The 21720-nt window shown below is 44.9% G+C and overlaps 1 protein-coding gene across 1 annotated transcript in view; it reads left to right on the forward strand.

Moving 5' to 3' along the window:
* The window catches only part of COL5A1 (collagen type V alpha 1 chain), a 171305-nt gene extending 163015 nt beyond the window's left edge, over nucleotides 1-8290 (forward strand). Inside the window, exons 64-66 of the mRNA XM_033137668.1 lie at nucleotides 2247-2315; nucleotides 7043-7276; nucleotides 7841-8290. Coding sequence (XP_032993559.1) covers nucleotides 2247-2315; nucleotides 7043-7276; nucleotides 7841-7987 — 450 coding nt within the window. The 3' untranslated portion in view covers nucleotides 7988-8290. The remainder of the gene's footprint in view (nucleotides 1-2246; nucleotides 2316-7042; nucleotides 7277-7840) is intronic.
* The last annotated feature ends 13430 nt before the right edge of the window (nucleotides 8291-21720 follow it).

Here is a 21720-nt window from a genome sequence, read left to right on the forward strand (position 1 = left end):
TCAGTATAATGCAGCTTCCCGTGTTCCTTTTTCAACTCAACCCTTTCTTCAAAAGTATGAGGACTAGACTCCTACTTCATTTTTAAAGGAAGTGCTCAGTAGTAGAACATATTATTTGCATGCAAGAAGATTCTGGGTTCAATCTTCAGGTAGGGCTGGCAACGTCCTGTACCCAAAGTCCCGGAGAGCCTCTGCCACTGTGTACTGGAAATACTGAGCCAGGTGGACCAATGGTCTAACTCAGTAGAAGGCAACACCAATTTCTTTTCCTAAGGACGGAATTGCTTCCAATTTCCTCCTTCAGCACTGTGCACTTTTCTTCACTTCTTCATGCAGCACATAGGTAAACTATGGAACTTGCTCCCACAGGAGGCAGTGGTGGCCACTAGCTTGGGTGGTTTTAAAAGAAGACAAATCCATGGAGGAGAGGGCTATTGATGGCTACTAACCACAATGGCTATGTTCTGCCTCCGCAGTTGGAGTCAGTAATGCTTCTGAGTACCAGTTCCTGAAAACCACAAGAGGGAAAAAGGCTCTTGTGCTTGGGTACTGAGGGGTTCTCCTAATGGGCATCTGGTTGGCCACTGTGAGAAGATGATGCTGGACTAGATGAGCCACTAGCCTGATCCAGCAGGTTCTTTTGTTTTTTATGACAATAGAATGCTGGGTTAGATGAGCCATTAGCCTCATTCCAGCAGCTTCATGTTCAAGGTAACCACCAACCTATGCAGTTAGCAAGTGGATTCTGTGGCATCATGGGTGCCCAAGGAAGATGTCAAGGACACCATTGCTCTGACAGATTCAACACTGGTGGCTTCTGTGATACAAACCAATTGGGCTGACTCTACATGTGCTCTTCATTGGTTCTGGGCTCAGAGTAGCAGTTTTGCCATTCTGACCATTTGCTTCCAAACCTTATTCAGCCACCTCCAACCTTCCTGGATAAATGGACCATTTACCCAGGAGAGTGATATTTCTGCTTTTTCTTTACTGGCAGGGCTTGCTGATGGCCGTAGCCCAACACCTCTCCAGAGGTTATACAGACCATTAACCCCAAAGTAATGGGAGTTGTCACTGGGGGCATAATTGTTTTACAGCTGTGCATTCGTAAGGGTTGAAAAGTTTGATCTTGAAGTCAAGCAGTTAACTTTCCAGTTCAGGAATTCTTCCAAGATAAAGACAGAGAGAGAGCTCAGATTTGGCACCAGGTCACCTTAATTTTAAACAGAAAGGAGGAACATAACTGTCATGGTAACAAAAATACCTCTAGATGGGGAATTTTTTTGATCTGCTTATATTTCTAATTTGAACTTTTCAGAATTGCATTTCCAGAACCAAAACACCACTGTCCTTTGAAATCAACAGTTTTCTGAATTTTGCAATGCTGTTCTCCTCTCTAATGGGGGGGGGGGAACATTTTTAAAATATATTTGCAGGAGAGGAGAATTGCTGTTGTGGTCACATCCTGCTTGCTGGCTTCTCCTAATGGGCACCTGGTTGGTCACTATAAGAACAGGCTGCTGGACTACTTGGGCCCCCTTTGGTTTGGCCTCATCCAGGAGGGCTCTTCTTGTGTTTTCACTCTGCTATTGGAGGCATTAATGCTTCTGAATACTAGTTGCTGGAAGCCACAGGAGAAAGTTGCTCATCTGCTCAGGTCCTGCTTCCAAGGCTTCCCACTGGGACATCTGGGTGGCGATTGTGAGAATAGGAGGCTGGACTAGATGAGCACCCTTTGAGCATCCAACAGCCAGGCTCTTCTTATTTTCTGTGTCAAGGAAGTGGAGAATCTGTTGACCTCCAGGTTTTGCTGCACTATAGTTCCCATCATCCCTGACCATTGGCCGTGCTGGCTGGTGCTGATGAGAGTTGGAGTCCAACAACAACTGGAGGACCACAGATTCCAAAACCCTATCTTACATTTCCCCTCCAGTGTCTGAGTTGATATGCCTCTGAATACCAGTTGACGTTAATCTCAAGTGGGGGTAGTGTCACTGTAGTACTCGGTCCTGCTTGTGGGCTTCCCATTGGAGCACTTGGTTGACTATTGTCATGAAAGGATGCTGCACTAGATGGACCCCCTTTGGCCTGACCCAACAAGGATGTCTTTATGTGTATTTTAGGGAGAGGTTGGAGATATTTCAATGTAAGTCTGTGCCCCTCCGAATATAACTCTTCTCTTTCTTTTTCTCTCTCAACCCTTTTCCTTTTCTTCCTCCCCACCACGCCTCTTCTGCCACTTTCAGGCCAGGATTACCACATGGCCCAAGGAAAACCCAGGCTCCTGGTTCAGTGAATTCAAGCGTGGTAAACTGGTAAGGCACTCCCCCTTCTCACTTTCCAGTTTTGCTTTAAACGTGTCTCGTATTTTGCAGAGCAAAATGGCTCGATGGCCCAAAGAGCAGCCGGCCACATGGTATAGTCATTTCAAGCGGGGGTCCCTGGTAAGTTGCTCAGCTTTTGGCACCCCACCACGCCTCTGACTGGGAGGAGACATGCCAGACACGCCCGCTTCTTGGTTATGGCCATCTCCTGAAAAACCTGCTCGCTCACACACTGCATGATGGACTAACCAGCACAGGCATTGGGGCATTCTAAATGACTACAGAGGAACAGTTTAAGGAGGAACTGGGGTGTATCCTTGCTTCATGCCTCCTCCGAGATCTGCCTGTCACCATCTGGCTGGCTAATATTAGCCACAAGTGGCTGGCTAGGGCAGTGCACAGCACACATGCACCCAGACCCAATCCAAGGCCCCAACCTGGGGAACAGCTGACCTAGATGTGTCCCCGAATCAGTTCTAATTAGGGTGTGTCTCCTTCCACCCTCCTGACAACACTGAAAACACAGGAGGATCCAATAGCACTGGAGTCTGATTCCCCAGTGCCTTCAGCCAGTGAGTGAGTAGAGGGTTCATGTTTGTGTTCCCCTGCTGGGAACAGATGTGTGCAGCTGACACAGTTTCTTCTCCACCCCACCCTGCAATGCCACACTCCTGGGGTACTCCAGATGGCCTAATGCAACTGAGGGCAACCTTGGGCTGTCTCCACCCAACCTGGCCAAAGCCCAGATCTCACATGAACTGATTTTGGATTTGGGCCTGGGCTGAATCTAGTGCACAACTTTTACTCAGTTCTGCATAACTTAGACAAGTCTCAGGATTCAGCCTTTCATGGTTCTGAACTTGAAAGTCTGCAAATTCAAACTTGAGCCAGTGATGGAGTGGGAGCAATAAAAATATTTTACTGACTGCTGAAGCTCCAAATTCATTAGATTCCTTAATATGTTATTCATGGATACCTTTAACAAGGTTCCAAATTAGTTTAATTAATTAAATGGGTTGGTTCCAGCTAAGTTGTATTCAGAGGACACCCAGTGAACTGAACATACCCAAGTTAGTAATGTCAGTAGGTCTACTCTGAGCAGCCCTATGGAACATGAGAATCAGTTGGTTTTGGTTTGGATTCATCCCTCCAGTCTATGGCTCTCCTGCAAAACCTCTTTGAAGTTTATTGCTTGCATTTATATATCACCCTTTTCACCAAGGAGCTTCTGCACGGATCTCCCGCTCCTCATTTAATTCCCACAACAACCCTGTGAGGTAGGCTAGACTGAGAGGCAGGGACTGGCCCCCAAGGTCACCCAGTGAGATTCATGACCAGGTGAGGATTTGAACCCTGGGCTCCCAGGTGCTGGTCCAACCCTCTGACCACTACACCACATTTGCTCATGATGCTTCTGCCTTAAATCTTCAAAACCAAACTAAATGGGCATCCTGGTCCTTCAGCCACCATCACTTTGCATGCAACACTCTTGAATCTGCACCCACATGGCTGGCAAGGGAGCCTCCACTTAACAGAGCACAACTGCCATCTCCTGTGTATGTGTTAAGAGCCCCTTCCCTCTCCGCGCAGGGGAGAGAGTTGTTATGTCTGCAGATGCACAGCACTGTACTAATTTGCATTATCAGTGCTGCACCACATGTAGTCTTTGTGCCTTGGCCAGTTTCTCTGCTCTCTGCTAGCCATAGGCAAACCATTTTGTGCTGGGGACAGGGAGACCTGAATGGTTAGCAACTCCTCAAAACCTCAAAATCTTCCTTCCTGCCTCTTTGCACATTTTGATGTCCTGCTGCTCTCCTTCTGCTTTAGTATTGCATCTTCTGTTCAAAATAGCTACCAGCATCTAGAAGACACCCCAACCCAATATTTTGGAAGGAGCAGGTGACTCGCTGGAGAAATGTCACTAGCCTCACAGCAAAACTACCCCCACAAACTCTTATGGTGCAGAGAAGATCGCTGAGGTCTGTGGGAGAGTTTCTCCTGCAAGTCCCAAAAGGTCTCAGAAGACGCCACTCCTCAGTGATCCACTGCAGGGCTTTTAATGTGAATAACCCCATTTCTGAACATACTATAGTTCTCAGGATTCTTTGGGGAAAGAAGCCATGAGTGTTGAACGTAGCATCAATGTGCTTTCAATCTCTAGTGTGGATGTGGCTCTCTGAATGCCTTGTTCACCTCTAAACTCCTAAGCTATTCAGAAGGAGGGTTCCCCCCGCCCTCCTTTAATTGCCCAGAGTACCTTTTCCATCCAGGAGCGTGGAAAATGGGATTACAAATTGTGAGTTTCACCTTGGGGGGTTCCCCCTCCCCCTACTCCAGCCCTGGAACAAATGCATAACTCCCATTAGAATTTTATGAGCTTTTGCACCTGTTCAAGCTCATTATAATCTTGCAGCCATATGGCTCCAGTCACGAACTCTTATTATTATAATATTGTAAGTAAACAAGCAGCTCTGAGGACATGTTGTCCTGTTGGTTTAATAGTAATTATTATTATTTCACAAAACTGCTTCGTTAAATTTTTTTAAAGGGTCAAATGACCCGTATAGGCTCTTGTACAGATTGATAGTAAAGCAAGTTGTAGCCAAGTAAATTCTACTCAGAGTAGGCCCATTGAAATGAATGGACTGACATTATTTATTATTATTATTATTATTATTATTATTATTATTATTATTATTAATTTTGTTTATATCCCACCTTTCCTCCAAGGAGCTCAAGGTGGCATACATAGTTCTCCACTTTCATATTATATCCCCACAGCAACTCTGTGAAGTAGGTTAGACTGACGGGGGCAGGTGTCTGGCCTGAGGTCACCCAGTGAGCTTCATGGCTGAATGTGGATTTGAACCCTCATCTCGCAGTTAGCCATGTCTGTAAGCTCCGATCTGCTTTAATGCCACATTAGTTATGGTTTCCCCCCAAAGAATCCTGGGAGCTGTGGTTTGTTCAGGGTGCTAAGAGTTATTAGGATATCCGCCCCATTCCCTTCACAGAGCTACAATTTCAGAGTGGTTCACCTCTTCCCAGGAACTGTAGTTCTGTAAAGGAGGAGCAAAGATCTCCTAACAACTCTCAGCACCTTTGACAAACTACAGCTCCCATAATTCTTTGGGGAAAGTCCACACAACAACCTTGTAAGGAAGGTTAGAAGTTGTAGTTTGTTTAGAATGCCTTAATAATGAATCATTCTTCCCGGGAAACAATGGAGATTGTAGTTCTTCTGGGAGAGGGAATAGAGGTCTCTTAAGAACTCTTAGCACTCTGAATAAACTCAAGCTCTCAGAATTTTTTTTAGGGAGAACCATGACTGTTTAAAATGGTATCACTGTGTTTCAAATGTAATGTTCCCCTATACTAGAAGAATTCCAAGGAGGATGATAAGGCTAGTGACATTCTGCAGGAGATGCCCTACAGTACTCATTAAAAAGTACTGACCTGTAATAGTCTTGGAGAATGGCACAAGCGAGCTCCATTATCTTTTCCAATTTGATTTGGGATCCTCTGTTGGGTGAGCATTCCTCTTTCCCAGTCACCACCGTGGCTATAAATCAGTGTCACCTCCCTGAAATGACTAAGAAAGGAATATGGCAGCTCTGAGGTGGTGCCAGCTAGTTGGCCAGTTCGTCTTCTAAAATGCAGGTAGCAAACCTCTCTGTTGGCATGCTGAGCTTGCCATGATTAGTCATGTTGATCTCTCCAGATAAGCATGGACACAGATCCAGATCATTGGTTGGTATACCCTTTCTTTATTTCTTTGTGATGCCTTCCTTGTGAAGTTGCTCTCACTATGAGTCTCTCCTGTTTTCATTTGGTACACCCCTATTTCCCTCCGCCCTCTTCCAGGTTCTTTCAAAGGAACAGGCTGTCTCCAGAACACGTTCCTAAAATGCAGTCCATAATATCTAGCAAGGGCAGGTACTGTCTGAGAGCAGTTGCAAAACCAGAACAGAATGCCCAAATATACCATCTGTTACACTCAGTAGCCTGTTCTTTGCTGCATACGCATTTCCCTGCCTATGTACCCAGAGCAGATCCATTGAAGTGAGCTGTAATTCCTGCATTGCTGGGGGTTGGATTTGTGTCCCTTTGAACTCTACAATTCTAGGATTCTATGAAATTAATGGAAGCCACAGTGGGTGGAGAGTGCTCTTGTGCTTGTGTCCAGCTTGACATCATAGGCATCTCGTTGACCTGTAAGGACAGGATGCCGGATTAGATGAGCCACTGGTCTGAACCAGCAGGGCTCCACCCACTGTTGGAGGCAGTATGAATAACTCTGAATTCCAGTTGCTTGGAATCACAAGTGGAGAGAGCTCTGCGGTTGCGTTCAGGTCCTGCTTGTGGACTTCCCATTTGGGCTCCTGGTTGGCCACTGTAAGAACAGTATGTTGCCTTTGGCCTGATCCAGCTGCAAGGCTCTTCTGATGTTCTGCCTTCCATACGCCATCTGTTTTTAGCCCAGGATGCCTCCCAAGTTCATGGAATCATAGAATGATAGAGTTGGAAGCGACCCCGAGGGTCATCTAGTCCAACCCCCTGCAATGTAGGCATCTCAACTACAGCATCTCTGACAAATGGCCATCCAACCTCTGCTTCAAAACCTCCAAGGGAAGGAGAGTTCCACCACCTTCCAAGTTGTTGCACAGCCTTGTCTTCCCTGCTTCCTCCCTCTCCTCCTCTTCTTCTTTCCCCCTCAGCTCTCCTATGTCGATTCCGATGGCAACCCCATTGGCGTGGTACAGATGACCTTCCTGAGGCTCCTGAGTGCTTCCGCCCACCAGAACCTCACCTACAATTGCTTCCAGTCCGTGGCCTGGCACGACGCCACAGCTGGCAACTATGACAAGGCCATCCGCTTCCTGGGCTCCAATGACGAGGAGATGTCCTATGACAACAACCCCTTCATCAGGGCTGTCTTGGACGGCTGTGCAGTGAGTATCTGCATGTCTTAGAATCCTAGAACTATAGAGTTGGACCTAAAGGGTTATTGAGTCCAACCACCTGCAACGCAGGAATCATAGCTAACGTGATTCACAGTCCAAACTGGACTAACGGCAAGAACCTGGAGGTCGCAACTCAGGGGTGGAGCAGTTGCTTTGCAAACAGAAGGCAACAGACCTTGATTTTTGGCATATTTTCTAAGAAGGATATTTGATGGCGAGACTGGTAAGGACTTTAGTCATGAGGTTCCACCTCTCTGGGTTGGATGCCACCTCTACTGTTAAAGGCAGGATGCCTCTGAATACCAGTTGCTGGGAATCCCAAGTGGGAAGAGTGGCTGTTCTGATCAGGTTCTGCTTATGGGCTTCCCATTGGGGCATCTGGTTGGCCACAGTGAGGACAGGATGCTGGACTGGGTGGGCCCACTTTGACCTGATCTATCAGTCTCTTCTTATGGTCTACCTCCACTGTTGGAAGCAGTATGCTTTTGAATGGCAGTTGCTCAGAATCATTAGCGAGGGGACCTGCCTTTCATTTTCTCCATTTCCCTACAGGCAAAGAAAGGCTACCAGAAGACGGTCTTGGAAATCAACACCCCCAAAGTGGAGCAGGTCCCCATTGTTGACATCATGTTCAACGACTTTGGAGAAGCATCGCAGAAGTTTGGGTTCGAGGTGGGACCAGCTTGCTTCATGGGCTAAGGGACCACTCAGAAAACTAGTTTTCCAAAATGAGCAACCTCGTAACCTCATCGCGCCTTCGGTTCCATTTTTGTGTCATCGTCACATGCACGTTCTAAAACTGGACAGTTTGATGGGATTGCTATCTATTTGGGTTTTTCTTTCCTCCCCCCGCTTCTATTTTGCCTGCGCTCCAACTCTGCCACCGGATCACCCTTCCCAAATCATTTTTAAGCCCCAGTCAAAGACAGGATCATCATTCCCACTGCAGACTCCAGAATCACATGACCTAAGGACATCCACTATCAGCAAAGGCCATCTCTCCTAACATCCCTCTTGCTCTGCAGCTCCTCTGAGACCACCAAAGAGTTTCCTGCACTTGAACATACAGCTGTTGTTTCAACACACTGAGACCACAAAACCAGGTCTTGTTCTTCTGTAATTTTGACAGCCTTGCCAAAGCTGGGGGAAGACCAGGTACTGTTGATCGTTAAAGTTCCCCATCACTTGGAAGGTTCTGGAAAAATCCCACAGAAAACTATTCTCCAGGCGTGACACAACAACTCACTTGTCCTTGGCACAGGAGCGTAGACTTAGGATGCTCCAGAATCCTCCCAGGTCAGGTTACCAGACTGCTGGTATTTCAAATAGAACTCATATGGAATAAACTTTTTTTTTAATTGCTTTTTGTAAAACTTTGATCCTAAAAGTTACAACTGAAACTAATTACAGGAAAGAAAACTTTTCCCAGGTTCTGACTGTCCTCCCCATATGATAAAGGTGCTTCTATTTTTGTATGTTGTTAAGTAAATATTTGTATATTATTTTATTAAATATAAAATGCCTCTGGTTCAAAGCATGCATGTGACTTGCCCTATGTCCCTGATTGATAATTTAACGAGCCCACATTTCTTACCAGCAAACCAACCCATCTGATGAAAAACACCAGTCCATGAGGCATAAAATCATGTAGAGTTGGAAGGGTCAACTAGTCCAGCCTCCTGCAACGCAGGCAATGAATTGCTGTTGCAGTTCCCTCCCTGCACCCGTGGGGTGGGTGCACCTGGTAAAAACATTCAGGCACTTTGAGCCTTATGCATAAACACAGGTGTAAGGCTGCACTTGAGTTTCTCCTCCTTACTCCCGAGTAAGCGTGTCTTCCAGGATTTTACCCTTACTTCTGACTAAGTTGGTGCTTTCTCTATTGATGATTACACAATCAATATACACAATATTCCTCATGTGCCTGAGTGGTTTTACTTTTGGAGGGGGTGGTGATCAGATCAACCATGCCGCAGCTCTCCAAAGGAAAAGAGACCCTGAGGAATGTCAGGACTGTGTGGGTTTTTTTTTTAGAATTAACAAAGCATATTGCTATACTGGAAACCCATGACTCTGCTGCAAAAAGAAAAAGAAAGTGCCTTTGTCAGCTCTGACAAGTAGTACAGGCATGGGGTCAGCTGTCACTCCACTTGATTTCAAGGTACAGGTCTCATTTTTTAAAAAAAAAAAATCTCCCTACCCCCCCAAACTAAAAGCCTCCCCCCCCTCCCCAAAATTCCACCTCCTCCTCCCTCATTGGAGGATTGTACATGGCAGGGATCTCCATTATTATTTTTACTTTAAAAATAATTAAAAAAAAATAATAAAAACACAGGTGCTTATATTTTTTATTATTATTATTATTTACATTTTCTCTTTTTTGTTGGTGCTATCTCTGACGACGACACTGGTGGACACCCCCCTGCCATTTACCTCCCTCCAAGGCTCATTTAATGATGTTCTGATTGAGCACCTTCCCAGCACCCCATTCCACCCCCCCTCGACCCCCACCCCATCCACAGTCTTGAATGGAGTTGCATGCTAGTCTGATTATTTCAGTGCATAGACCAGCCCACTTCTGTAGAAAAGTATTAAAGCTGTGCTTGCTTGCGGGGAGGGGTTTTTTTGTTTTGTTTTTCCTTTTGTAACAAATAGAATATTCATGCATTTTTATAGGATGATTAACTATGCCAGATTTGTACTCGTGCGCTGAATATTTGTGGTGCTAATTTATGTATTTGTCTGATGTCCTGAAGTCAGGCTTCCCCCCACCCACCCAACCCAAAACAACTGCATTGCAACAGCAATAAGAGATGGCGTGATCCTGTGTGCCTTTTACCTAAAGACCACTGAGGAAGGGGAGGGCAGAAGCTTGCTAGCAATAAACTGTTTCAGTTGGGGCCTTCACTTTTTTTGTTTCTTCTCTCCATGAGTTGGGTGAGTGGTACTCCTAAAGAAGGAAAATAAGAAGCAGTGCACTTTTGCCAAAGACCCCTGTCCAAGGAGGTCAATTGGAAGTCAGTCTTTACAAAGGAAAATACATCATGTATACTGTGAACAGGAGCCTTTATATGATGTATTTTTTTAAAAAATGAACCAAGGGGACAGGGCCCTGAGATGCTCCATGGTGCTTTCTAGTTCAGACTCCATTCATATTTGTACCATACAATTCTCAGAGCATTTTGTGTTCTCTCGGGCAAGCTTGGAAACACACACCAGGGATCCCTCATTGAGAAGATCAGGGAGAGCGAGGCACCTTCCCTGGTGGATAGAAAACTGCTATCACATAGCATTCCTTGAGCTTCCCCGCAAAATGCAACAGGTAGAGACAGGAATACATTAGGTTAAGGATAATGACACCCAGAAATGAACGAGTAGGCCTCCCTTCTCTCCCCCCCCCCCTTTGGTTATGGTGGTGTTTGACCCTAGATTGCACTTTTGGTTCATAGATATGAAGTCAGCCCCAAGAGGCTCGACTGGTGCCTATGCATTAGATTAGACCATCCCTCTGCAACCTGGTGCCCTCAGGGCTACAATTCCCAGACATCTTGAAGGCACCAGGTTGCAGAGGGATGGTCTGAAAGGCAGTTTCTGAACAGCATGGTGGACATTCATCCCCTTCACAGCTGATGGATCAGGTTCCCCGGAGGTTATAAAGTTTGAGCCCTACTGTTCTAGAACAGCTTCTTTAGCCAAAAAGACAATTTGGGAATACCATACCTTATTTTTATTTCCTTGCACCTTGAAAAATGCTAGGAAATCCAAAGGCTTGAGCGTTTGCACCTGCAAAAGAAATGGCTTATTAATATGGATGGATGGAGATACCTACTAAGCACACCCACACACTTAGGTCATGTGATTCTGTTCTGCTAATTTCTCATCAATGAATCTTTAATTCCTCCCCCCCCCCTTTCTTTCTGTTGGGTGTTTCTGTCAAAAAAAAAAATATCCTACCAAGTGTTGTAAAACTGTACTGAAGTTTTGACCCTTTTTCCTTCCTCCCCTCCCAGACCACTTACCTAACGGTATATTGCAATAAAAAATATTCCTTGTATTTGCAGACATATATTTCTGTGTAATTTTATCCCCCTCCCCTTTTCCTCTCTTAATATATATTATGACTTGAACAAATGTTGATTGAGAAAAAAAATAAACCTATGAAAAAACAAAGTTTTAAATACATACTCCCCTCCCGGCTTTTTTTAAAGTATTATGGGATGTGTGTGTGAATGCCCAGACCTCTTTGTACAGGTTCAAACATTCCAATCCAACAGTGCCCATCGAAAGGTGTTTTTTTTTAAAGGGGAAAAACAAAATTTAAACCTGTGTAATAAAGGAATAAATGTAATAGTTTTTTTCCCAATAAATCAAATTTACTGTTTCCACCTGACCCACCCTGACGTTGAATGCTTCTTGAACAAGAATGGCTTAAACAGAGAATTGGACAGATCCGTGGAGGAGAGAACTGTTGATGGCTGATAGCCATGATGGATGTGCTCTGCCTCCATGGTCAGAAGCAGTAATGCTTCTGAATTCCAGTTGCTGTAAACCCCAAGAGGGGAGAGTTGCTCTTGTGCTTGAATCCTGAGTAAGGGTTTCCACTTTGGGCACCTGGTCAGCTACTATGAGAACAGGATCCTGGACCAGATGGGCCATTGGCCTGATCCAGCAGGTTCTTATTTTCTCATAACTGTGTGGTTCCATCTGTCTTCCTGATTTTCTTTCACTTAACCTAAGCAATACGGATTGATCACAATTAGTGGGAAAGGTGAGCCAGGCGATACATTTCCAAATGAAGACCAATGCCCCAAGAAGGCCCTCTTCGAATTCCTAAAACAACTGTGGTGGAGATCTTCAACGAACACACCATTGTGCCAGCTTTATTTTGGACAATGCAGCAGCAGCAGCTGTGGAAGCCACAAAGGTAGAGTCCACAGGCCTATAAATCACACAGGCTTATACACAGGCATTTTCTTGCCGTAGCTTTACACAGGTGCAGAAATAAGTCCCATTCTTAGAGGAAAAGCATGCCTGCAGTATCAAGAGCCCGATGCCTGATTCAGCAAAGAGAACAGGGTGCCTCCTCTCTACCAGAAGCTGAGTTTTCCCTGCACAAATATTCTTGACACATTCTTAATACAAGAATGAGAAAGTGGATTATCCTAACAACATCCTCTCACGTTCTCTTTTATAGGTTTTACATCTCTTAGCATGCAGCCTATCAAAGCATATACTGTAATTTCCACTACACAACCCTTTCCACCCTTCAATTGAAATCAATTACACTGTGTATATTTGGCAAGGGATCTTTCTTAGAAAAGATGTATAGAATTATCATGTATTGCATTTATATCCCACCTTTTTTCCCAAGGAGCTCAAGGTGGTGTACATGGCTCCCCCCATGTTTTATCCTCACAACAACCTTGTGAGGTAGGCTGAGAGGCAAGGACTAAGCCCCCAAGGTCCTCAAGTAAGCTTCATGGCCGTGAAGTGCAGATTGGAACCCTGGTCTCCCAGGTCCTAGTCCTCATTTTAACCCGCACAACTATCCTGTGAGATAGGCTAGACTGAGAAGGTGGCCACTGTTGGACCTAGATGCTGGACTAGATGGATATTGATGGCCTGATCCACCTGAGACACTGTGCATTCTCCCATAGTGACCCACAAATCATCATCACACCTCCTCACCTCTTTTCCTGCATTCAAGATCCCAAATGAGTCACCTGCAAGGGATATCAAAGCCAATTTGGGCTTGCTCAGCTCCGGGGCAATGTGCTCAGAGCTCAGATGTGGTGTTTGTTCCATTATGCAAGACAGATGTGGAAAGGGAGCATTTTTACCGAAGGGGGAGCATCAGATCGAATACCTGCTTTGGAGCAAATCAGGAGTTTCTGCTGACATGGCAATATGGAGGGAGGGCAGCTCAGCTGCTTGATTGATGGTGGGGAGTGGGGGAGACACACCTGTATTGAATAATAACTAGCACGATGCCAAAAAGGACTCCATATCCCCACCACACACTGGTTTGCCATCAGTGAATGTGAACAGAAATTGAAATATTATTATTATTATTATTATTATTATTATTATTATTATTATTATTATTATTAACAACCTTTATATCCCGCCTTTCCTCCAAGGAACTCAAGGTGCCATACATACCTCTCCTAATTTTTTCCTCCCAAAAAGGTAGATTAGGCTGAGAGTAAGTGACTGCCCCAAGTTCACCCAATGAGCTTCATGGCCGGGTGAGGATTTGAATCCCAGTCTCTCAGATCCTCAACCAACACTCTAGCCACTGCACCACACTGCCTGTCCATGAACAAGGGGGAAAGAAAGTTTTGCAGTAATTCTCTTTCCTCACTTTCATTCACCATCAATTAATGCAAACACAGATTGCATTTGAAAATGATCAAAGGGGGGATAAAATGCTTGAGAAATTCTCTTTCCTTACTTTCAAAGAGGCCAGGAGTGTGCCTGTGAGTACCCTTTTTCCTTTGGCAAATCGCCTTGCCAGCAGTCCACATCCTGCAGCTGCTCCAGATGCCTGAACATTGAGTATTGAACATGGGGCCTTCTGCAAGCACAGCAGATGCTCTGCCACTGAACTATAGCCCACCCCAGAAACATATGAAGCTGCCTCCTACATAGTCAGACCATTGATTCATCTAGCTCCATATTGCCTGTACTGACTGGCAGTTGCTCTCCAGGGTTTCAGGCTGTAGGAACAATTCCCAGCCCAACTTAGAAATGATATTGTGGATTAAACCTGGGACCTTCTATATGCAAAGCAAGTGCTCTGACCCCTGAGCTATGGCTTTGTTGGAAGCCAGCTTGTGCAGGTTGGAAAACTTCACTGCATCTCCAAGAGCCTACTTGCCCATTCTGCTCTGAGGAAATGTTGCAGTGTTTGGCAACAAGAAGTTTATAAAATGATGCAACACATGGTATGGAGAAAGTGGAGAGAGAAATACCGCTCCCTCTTTCATGAGACTAGAACTGGCAGACACCCAACAAAACTGAATGGTGGAAGATTCAGGACAGATTGAAAAAGGAAGGACTTCTTATATACCCTCCAGCATTTCTCTGAAGAAAATAAGGATGTCCTATTCCAAAATAATAATAATAATTTTACCATTTATGTCCCACCCATCTGACAGGGTTGCTCCAGCCACTCTGGGCAGCTTCCAACGTATTTTTAAAAAAACATTAAACATTATATAAAAAAAACCTTCCCTATATAGGGCTGCCTTCAAGTGGCTCAGGGGTTTGATAACCCCATACCCTCCTGAAGAAGTATCTGAAGAAGTGTGCATGCACACGAAAGCTCATACCAAGAACAAACTCAGTTGGTCTCTAAGGTGCTACTGGAAAGAATTTTCTATTTTGTTTCGACTATGGCAGACCAGCACGGCTACCCACCTGTAACCCATACCCTCCAACATTTCTCTGATGAAAATGGGGATGTCCTAAGGAAAAGCAGGACATTCTGGGATCAAATCAGAAACCGGGATGGCTTCTGTAAATCCAGGACTGTCCCTGGAGCACAGGGACATTTGGAGGGTCTGTTCTTCATTCAGCACAGAGTTAAACTACAAAACTCTCTCCCACAGGAAGTAGTGCATACCACCAATATGGGTAGCTTTAAAACAGGATTAGACAAATTCATGGAGGAGGAGAGGGCTGTTGTTCAGTCGTTCAGTCGTGTCCGACTCTTTGTGACCCCATGGACCAGAGTACGCCAGGCACGCCTATCCTTCACTGCCTCTCGCAGTTTGGCCAAACTCATGTTAGTAGCTTCGAGAACACTGTCCAACCATCTCATCCTCTGTCGTCCCCTTCTCCTTGTGCCCTCCATCTTTCCCAACATCAGGGTCTTTTCTAGGGATTCTTCTCTTCTCATGAGGTGGCCAAAGTACTGGAGCCTCAGCTTCAGGATCTGTCCTTCTAGTGAGTACTCAGGGCTGATTTCTTTGAGAATGGATAGGTTTGATCTTCTTGCAGTCCACGGGACTCTCAAGAGTCTCCTCCAGCACCATAATTCAAAAGCATCAATTCTACGGCGATCAGCCTTCTTTATGGTCCAGCTCTCACTTCCGTACATTACTACTGGGAAAACCATAGCTTTAACTATACGGACCTTTGTCGGCAAGGTGATGTCTTTGCTTTTTAAGATGCTGTCTAGGTTTGTCATTGCTTTTCTCCCAAGAAGCAGGCGTCTTCTGATTTCGTGACTGCTGTCACCATCTGCAGTGATCATGGAACCCAAGAAAGTGAAATCTCTCACTGCCTCCATTTCTTCCCCTTCTATTTGCCAGGAGGTGATGGGACCAGTGGCCATGATCTTAGTTTTTTTGATGTTGAGCTTCAGACCATATTTTGCGCTCTCTTCTTTCACCCTCATTAAAAGGTTCTTCAATTCTTCCTCACTTTCTGCCATCAAGGTAGTATCATCAGCATATCTGAGGTTGTTGATATTTTTTCCGGCAATCTTAATTCCGGTTGGGGATTCATCCAGTCCAGCCTTTCGCATGATGTACTCTGCATATAAGTTAAATAAGCAGGGAGACAATATACAGCCTTGTCGTACTCCTTTCCCAATTTTGAACCAATCAGTTGTTCCATATCCAGTTCTAACTGTAGCTTCTTGTAGGAGAGGGCTATTTATGGTTATTAGCCACAATGGTGGGAGGGCAGAATGCTGGGTGAAATCAGCCACTGGCCTGGTCCAACATCAAGGCTCTCCTTATGTTCTTATGTTCTACCTGTGAAAGGAAGGCACACCCCAAGGAGGCTGAAAGACATGGGATTTTCTGCTGTGCTGGAGTGAACAATTACAAGGGAGCACAACAACCTGACAGTCTGTGTTGTACAAGATGTAATTTTAGCACTCACAGCTCCCTTTGAGCAATGCATCGTCGGGGGGAAACAGCAGGTTTACTGCCGTTGCTTCATTCGGTATAATTTGCTATTTGGAGGGGAAAACAAAATCACCTCAGGAGGGATGCTCATTTGTCACGTGGGGAAGTTTCACAGCAGGCATTTGTGTGTGTGGGGGGGGGGGAGATATTATCCTGCAGTGAGAACAGAGCAGGTTATCTGCATGTTGACCCAGCCCTGGAGCCGTTAGTGCCTGGAAGCCAAGGGGAATGAAAGAAACCAACTGGGGCCTGCAAATGGTTCCTGGGTTAGTCCAAATGACAGGATGCAGCCAGTGTGGTGTAGTGGTTAAGAGCGGTAGACTCATAATCTGGTGAACTGGGTTCGCGTCTCCGCTCCTCCACATGCAGCTGCTGGGTGGCCTTGGGCTAGTCACACTTCTTTGAAGTCTCTCAGCCTCACTCACCTCACAGAGTGTTTGTTGTGGGGGACGAAGGGAAAGGAGAATGTTAGCCGCTTTGAGACTCCCTTGGATAGTGATATAGCGGGATATCAAATCCAAACTCTTCTTCTTCTTGTATCCTACATTCTTATCAAAAGTGCCTGCTATCCAGCTGCAATAATAAATTCAAGCTTGCGGGAACAGGTTAATGAGAAGAGAATTTAAAAAGAAACCTAAAACAATTCTAGGTTGCATCGGCAGAAGACAAGTGTCCAAGTGAAGGGAAGTAAGAGTATTGCACTATTCTGCCTTGGTCAGACCTCACCTGGAGTGTGTCCTGTTCTGAGCACCACAATTTAAGGAGGATATGGACAAGCTGGAAAATGTGCAGGTACAGTTGAGGGAGTTGGGCATGCTTAGCCTGGAGAAGAGAGGACAGGAGAGTCAAATCTAGAATTCCAAACTTAAAATTCTATGAATCTATGAGAATGTACCATCAGTCTTAGGCCACATTAACACCCTCCATTGAAACCACTATGATACAATACTACTTTAAGTAGTCAAAGTATCCTGAGAACTGTAGAATCATAGAATCGTAAAAGACCCAAAATGCAATTATTGCAAGAACCACAGCTAAATAATTCCCGACAGTTGGCCATCCAAACTCTGCTTAAAACCTCAAGGAGAAGGAGAAGGAGAAGGAGAAGGAGAAGGAGAAGGAGAAGGAGAAGGAGAAGGAGAGACTGAACTGGAGAGATTGTCAAGAAGGAATATGTGTTCTCTCTGCAGATTTTAAAAAATCCAAGGCAGAATCTTCAATTCAGAATCCCCAACTCTACCTGGTCTCAGCCAAAGGACCAATTCCAACTCAGTGCCTCTTACAGGTTTCACCTGCAATTCTTCTCTCCCTTGGTCCTCCTCTCTCTTGCCACTACTCATAAATTGCAGGTGGTGGTGGTGGGGTGTTAACAGAATTATATTTTCCAGATTATGAGGTCGGTAAAAAAAAAATGCTAAGCTCAGCTGTGTTCACAAAATGACCCTCAGCATTGGGAAGAGAAATTTCATGCTGAAATATGTCTCCTGAAACACAGCTCAGCTCCAAAACACCTTCTGTCATTCCCTAGGCGTGATGGCTTTTAAGTGCCAGTATAATGGGTTTACCATCAGACTCCTGCATTGTTCCATTCATCACTTACATTATGGCCCCATTCACCTCTGAACATTCGGCTGAAAGCTCCTTTCAAAAGCAACCCAATCAAAAACTTGAAGTCCCATTAGCCCCTCGATGAAGAGCTATCGGCCCTAACGACTGATGGCCAGTGGCCCCAGATGCACTTGGCATTTCCATTTCTGAGCTTGAGTGTTTTCCCAACCCACAGAGCAACTGCGCTACAACAACAAGACCTTGAAAGAAGAACCCCATTTGATCAGGTCGTAGAGGTCCATTTAGCTCAAAATTTCATCATCAGTTTCCTCTGGGAAGCTCACAAGTCATCAGTAGGCTGGATCCCACCTGAGTCATTCTAAGAACATACTGGATTAGGCCAGTGGCCCACCTAGTCCATCATCCTACCCTTATCGTGGAGAACAAGGTGCCCTTAGGGAAAACCCACAAGCAGGACCTGAGCACAACAGTGCTCTCCCCTTCTGTAGTTTCCAGCAACTGCTGTTTAGATGCACTGCTGCCTCCAACTGCGGAGGCAGAATATAGCCATCATGACTAGTAGCCATGGATAGCCTTATCCTCCAAGAATAGCCTTATCTTCCATGGCATAAGAAGAACCTGGCTTTCAGATGAGGCCAAAGAGGATCTATCTAGTCTAGACTCCTTTCTCACAGTGGCTGGTCAGATACCTATTATAGGAAATCCTCAAGCATTACCCAAAGACAAGAACAATGTTCTCCCCTCCTGTGGGTTCCAACAAACAGATATTGAGAAGCATTGCTGCCTCTGACTTTGGAGGAAGAGCATAGTCATTGTGGATATCAGCCTTCTCCTCCTCCATGAATGTGTCTAATACTCTTTTAAAGCCATCTAGGTTGTTGGCCATCACTGCTTCCTCTGGAAAGGAGTTCCATAGTTTAACTCTGTGCTTTGTGTAGAAGGACTTCCTTTTATTTGTCCCGAATCTTCCAACATTCAGCTTTATTGGATGTCCATGGATTTTAGTGTTAGGACAGAAGGAGAAAATTTCTTCTTTCTCCGCTTTCTCTGCATATGCTGCAAAAGGGGACATGAGGATTCCAGAGTGTAATGACAGCATAGTTTGACTCCCTGATGTAAGGCATAAGGGGTTAGTTTCCAGCCTCCTGGGGTTCCAATTTGAAACCAGTGACACCCTCTGCATCAGCTCATCCCCTCCCCTCCAAGATGCCCAGCTGAGCCTGCCAAAGATTCACTTTTGGTTAACTGATGTAATGCAGTTTTGTTAAGCTGTTTGCTCTCCTGTTTCAGCTTTTATTCAAATGTCACGATTAATCTCCAGCAAAAAGCCAATACTGGGTTTTTTTTAAAAAAATAGAGGAGGAGGAGGAGAAATAAAAGAATTTGTGAACAGGCATGAATATTTGTTAATTTGCTCTGCAGCCTTTGAGATCCATCAAAATTGACAGATGTGGCTAATTTAAGGACGTTAATTAATTTGGCTATAAATGATTACTAGCCCTGCCTCCAAGGTCAGAGGTTGTCATGCTTCTGAATACCAGTTGCTGGAAACCGCAGGAGGGGGAATGCTCTTGTAAGAACAGGATGCAAAACTCATTGAGGAAAAGGAAATATATTTATTTCCCTTGAGTTCATTGTTAATGCATGTTGTTACTTTAAGCAACATGAGAGCACTGTTTGCAAACTAGCCAGCATTTGCTTGTAGCCTCTCTACCTAAGTTAACTACACCACTTTAAAAAGCTGAGCCGCTTTGTTCTTTTCTCCAGAAGAGATGGCTTTATTTTAATCTCCACTCATTTTGTAAATAGTTCCGGCATGAATAAAGCCTTTAAACTCCAGATAGTTGTAAGTGACTATTGCAATCCAATTCACTGAAGCTTCAAGGTCTACTAACAGAACCTCCATGCCCAGGAACAGTCTACCTCCAAATACTAGAAGATAGGGAACAACAACTGGAGAGTTGCTGTTGTGCTCAGGTCCTGTTTGCAGCAGTTTCCTATAATGGGCATCTGGTTGGCTACTGTAAGAACAGGATGCTGAACTAGATGAGCTTTTGTTCTGATCCAACAAACTCTTTTTATGTTATTAATGGATCTACTCTGTGTAGAACTTAGTTATCTTGCCACCATCTCTGAGATAAGAAAGCCTTTGATTGATTTCTTCTTTCTCTCTCCCCCTCCCTCTCTCTCTCTCTCTCTCTCTCTCTCTCTCTCACACACACACACACACACACACACCCTTCTCTTCTGGATCATGAGTGATGCTAAAAATATACAAGTGCTGTCCTTTTTGCATCCAAATTGCATCCCACTTTCAATATCCTTCCCTCTCCCTTCTTCCTCCTCTGCTTCTCAGCTCCTTGAGAAGGGTGATAAATTAATGACTCCTTCCCCTGTAGCAAACTGCCAGGCTGCAATATGCGACTGATTACTCTCTGCACCTGTGATTTAGACTCAAAGATGACCTACAAAGGCACACACACAAACCCTCCCCAGCCCTCCTTTGCAAAAGGCACTCACAATGACTAGCAATGAGCCACAAAGCTGCAACTCAGCATGTTGGTGACTTCAAAGTATTCTGCATTCCCCCTCCCTGACTTCCTTCATCTTTGGCTTCTGGAACACTGCAAACCAGAGTTCAGTTTTTTTGTTTTGTTTTGTTTGCTTCTCTTACAAATACAGAGGGGAGAATCTCCGAATTTCAGTTTCTTGTTTTTTCCCCAACCTGAAATTTCGTTTGCCCCATTTCCACATCACTTTTCAAGAAAGAAAGAAAATCAAAGTCTGCACAAACAAATCCATATTATCAGTAGTGTTACGAGCTCCTCCTGCCTAGGCAATGTTGGTGACCTCTGGTGAGGAATGACAGACTAGAAAGGGAAGCTTTACTACATTTTATTTTTGTACACCTACACCTGCTGGATATTGGCAGGCGTGTGAGAGCTGGAATTGTTTCTGAACCTCAGTGAGGCTGTGCTTGGAAAATGCTAGGTAGTTGCACCATAATACAAGGGCAGTAGATTGGGACAGCCTTTTGTAGTCTGTGGGGAGTGGTTGTGGGGGTCCTAAGGGTTGATGGAAGGGGGTGACCTCAAGGTTTGCACTATGCCCACCTGCATACATTTACAACATAGTGTCAAATCAAAGAAGAATGACAATTCTATTTATTAACATTTGGGAGATATTACTACTACTATGACTACTACTACTACTACTACTACAACAACGACTACTACTACTATTACTACTGTTCAATTTATTACCTGCCCTTCACCAGCAGGTTTTGGGACATATCATTTCCCTCCCAGAGCTACAATTCCCAGAGTTCCCTTGGGAAGAGGGATTGAGCTCTAAACAGCTCTGGAAACTGTCGCTCTGGGGGGAGGAATGGGGGTCTCCTCTCAACTCTCAGCCCCCTAAACAAACTACAGCTCCGAAAATTCCCCATGGGACTGTTTAAAGTGGTATGATACTGCTTTGAATGTGTGTGTGGTGTCCATGTGGCCTTGGTGCTAGGCAGATTATTGAGATAATATATACCAAGTGTTACACACCCGTGTTTATTAAAAGCAATTATTATTATGATGCAATAATTGCAATTATCAGAGGACTGGGATGCTGTTGAGTGCAGTGTGCATGCTAATTCTGTTGATTAATCACTGGTGTTGCGTTTAATCCCTGCGATTCACTGAGGTCTTTCCGTCCTTGGCTGTGGCTCTGGTTGCAACATGCTTTCAAGGGTTTCAGTTGTCACCTGTTTGACAAGGTGAGATTTTCTAAAGCTCTTCCATGCAGTTTCCTCCCCCTCGGCCTTGAGCAGAAGAGAATCAGCCTAAGGCAGTGAGCAGCAGCACAGCACTGCTAATGAAGAAACATTGGGCTCCATTGCCATTTTTAAAGTGTTTTCATCGGAAGCTGCCTTAGACACGGCCAGACCCTTGG

Source organism: Lacerta agilis, chromosome Z, assembly GCF_009819535.1.
Source record: "Lacerta agilis isolate rLacAgi1 chromosome Z, rLacAgi1.pri, whole genome shotgun sequence".
Lineage (NCBI taxonomy): Eukaryota > Metazoa > Chordata > Lepidosauria > Squamata > Lacertidae > Lacerta > Lacerta agilis.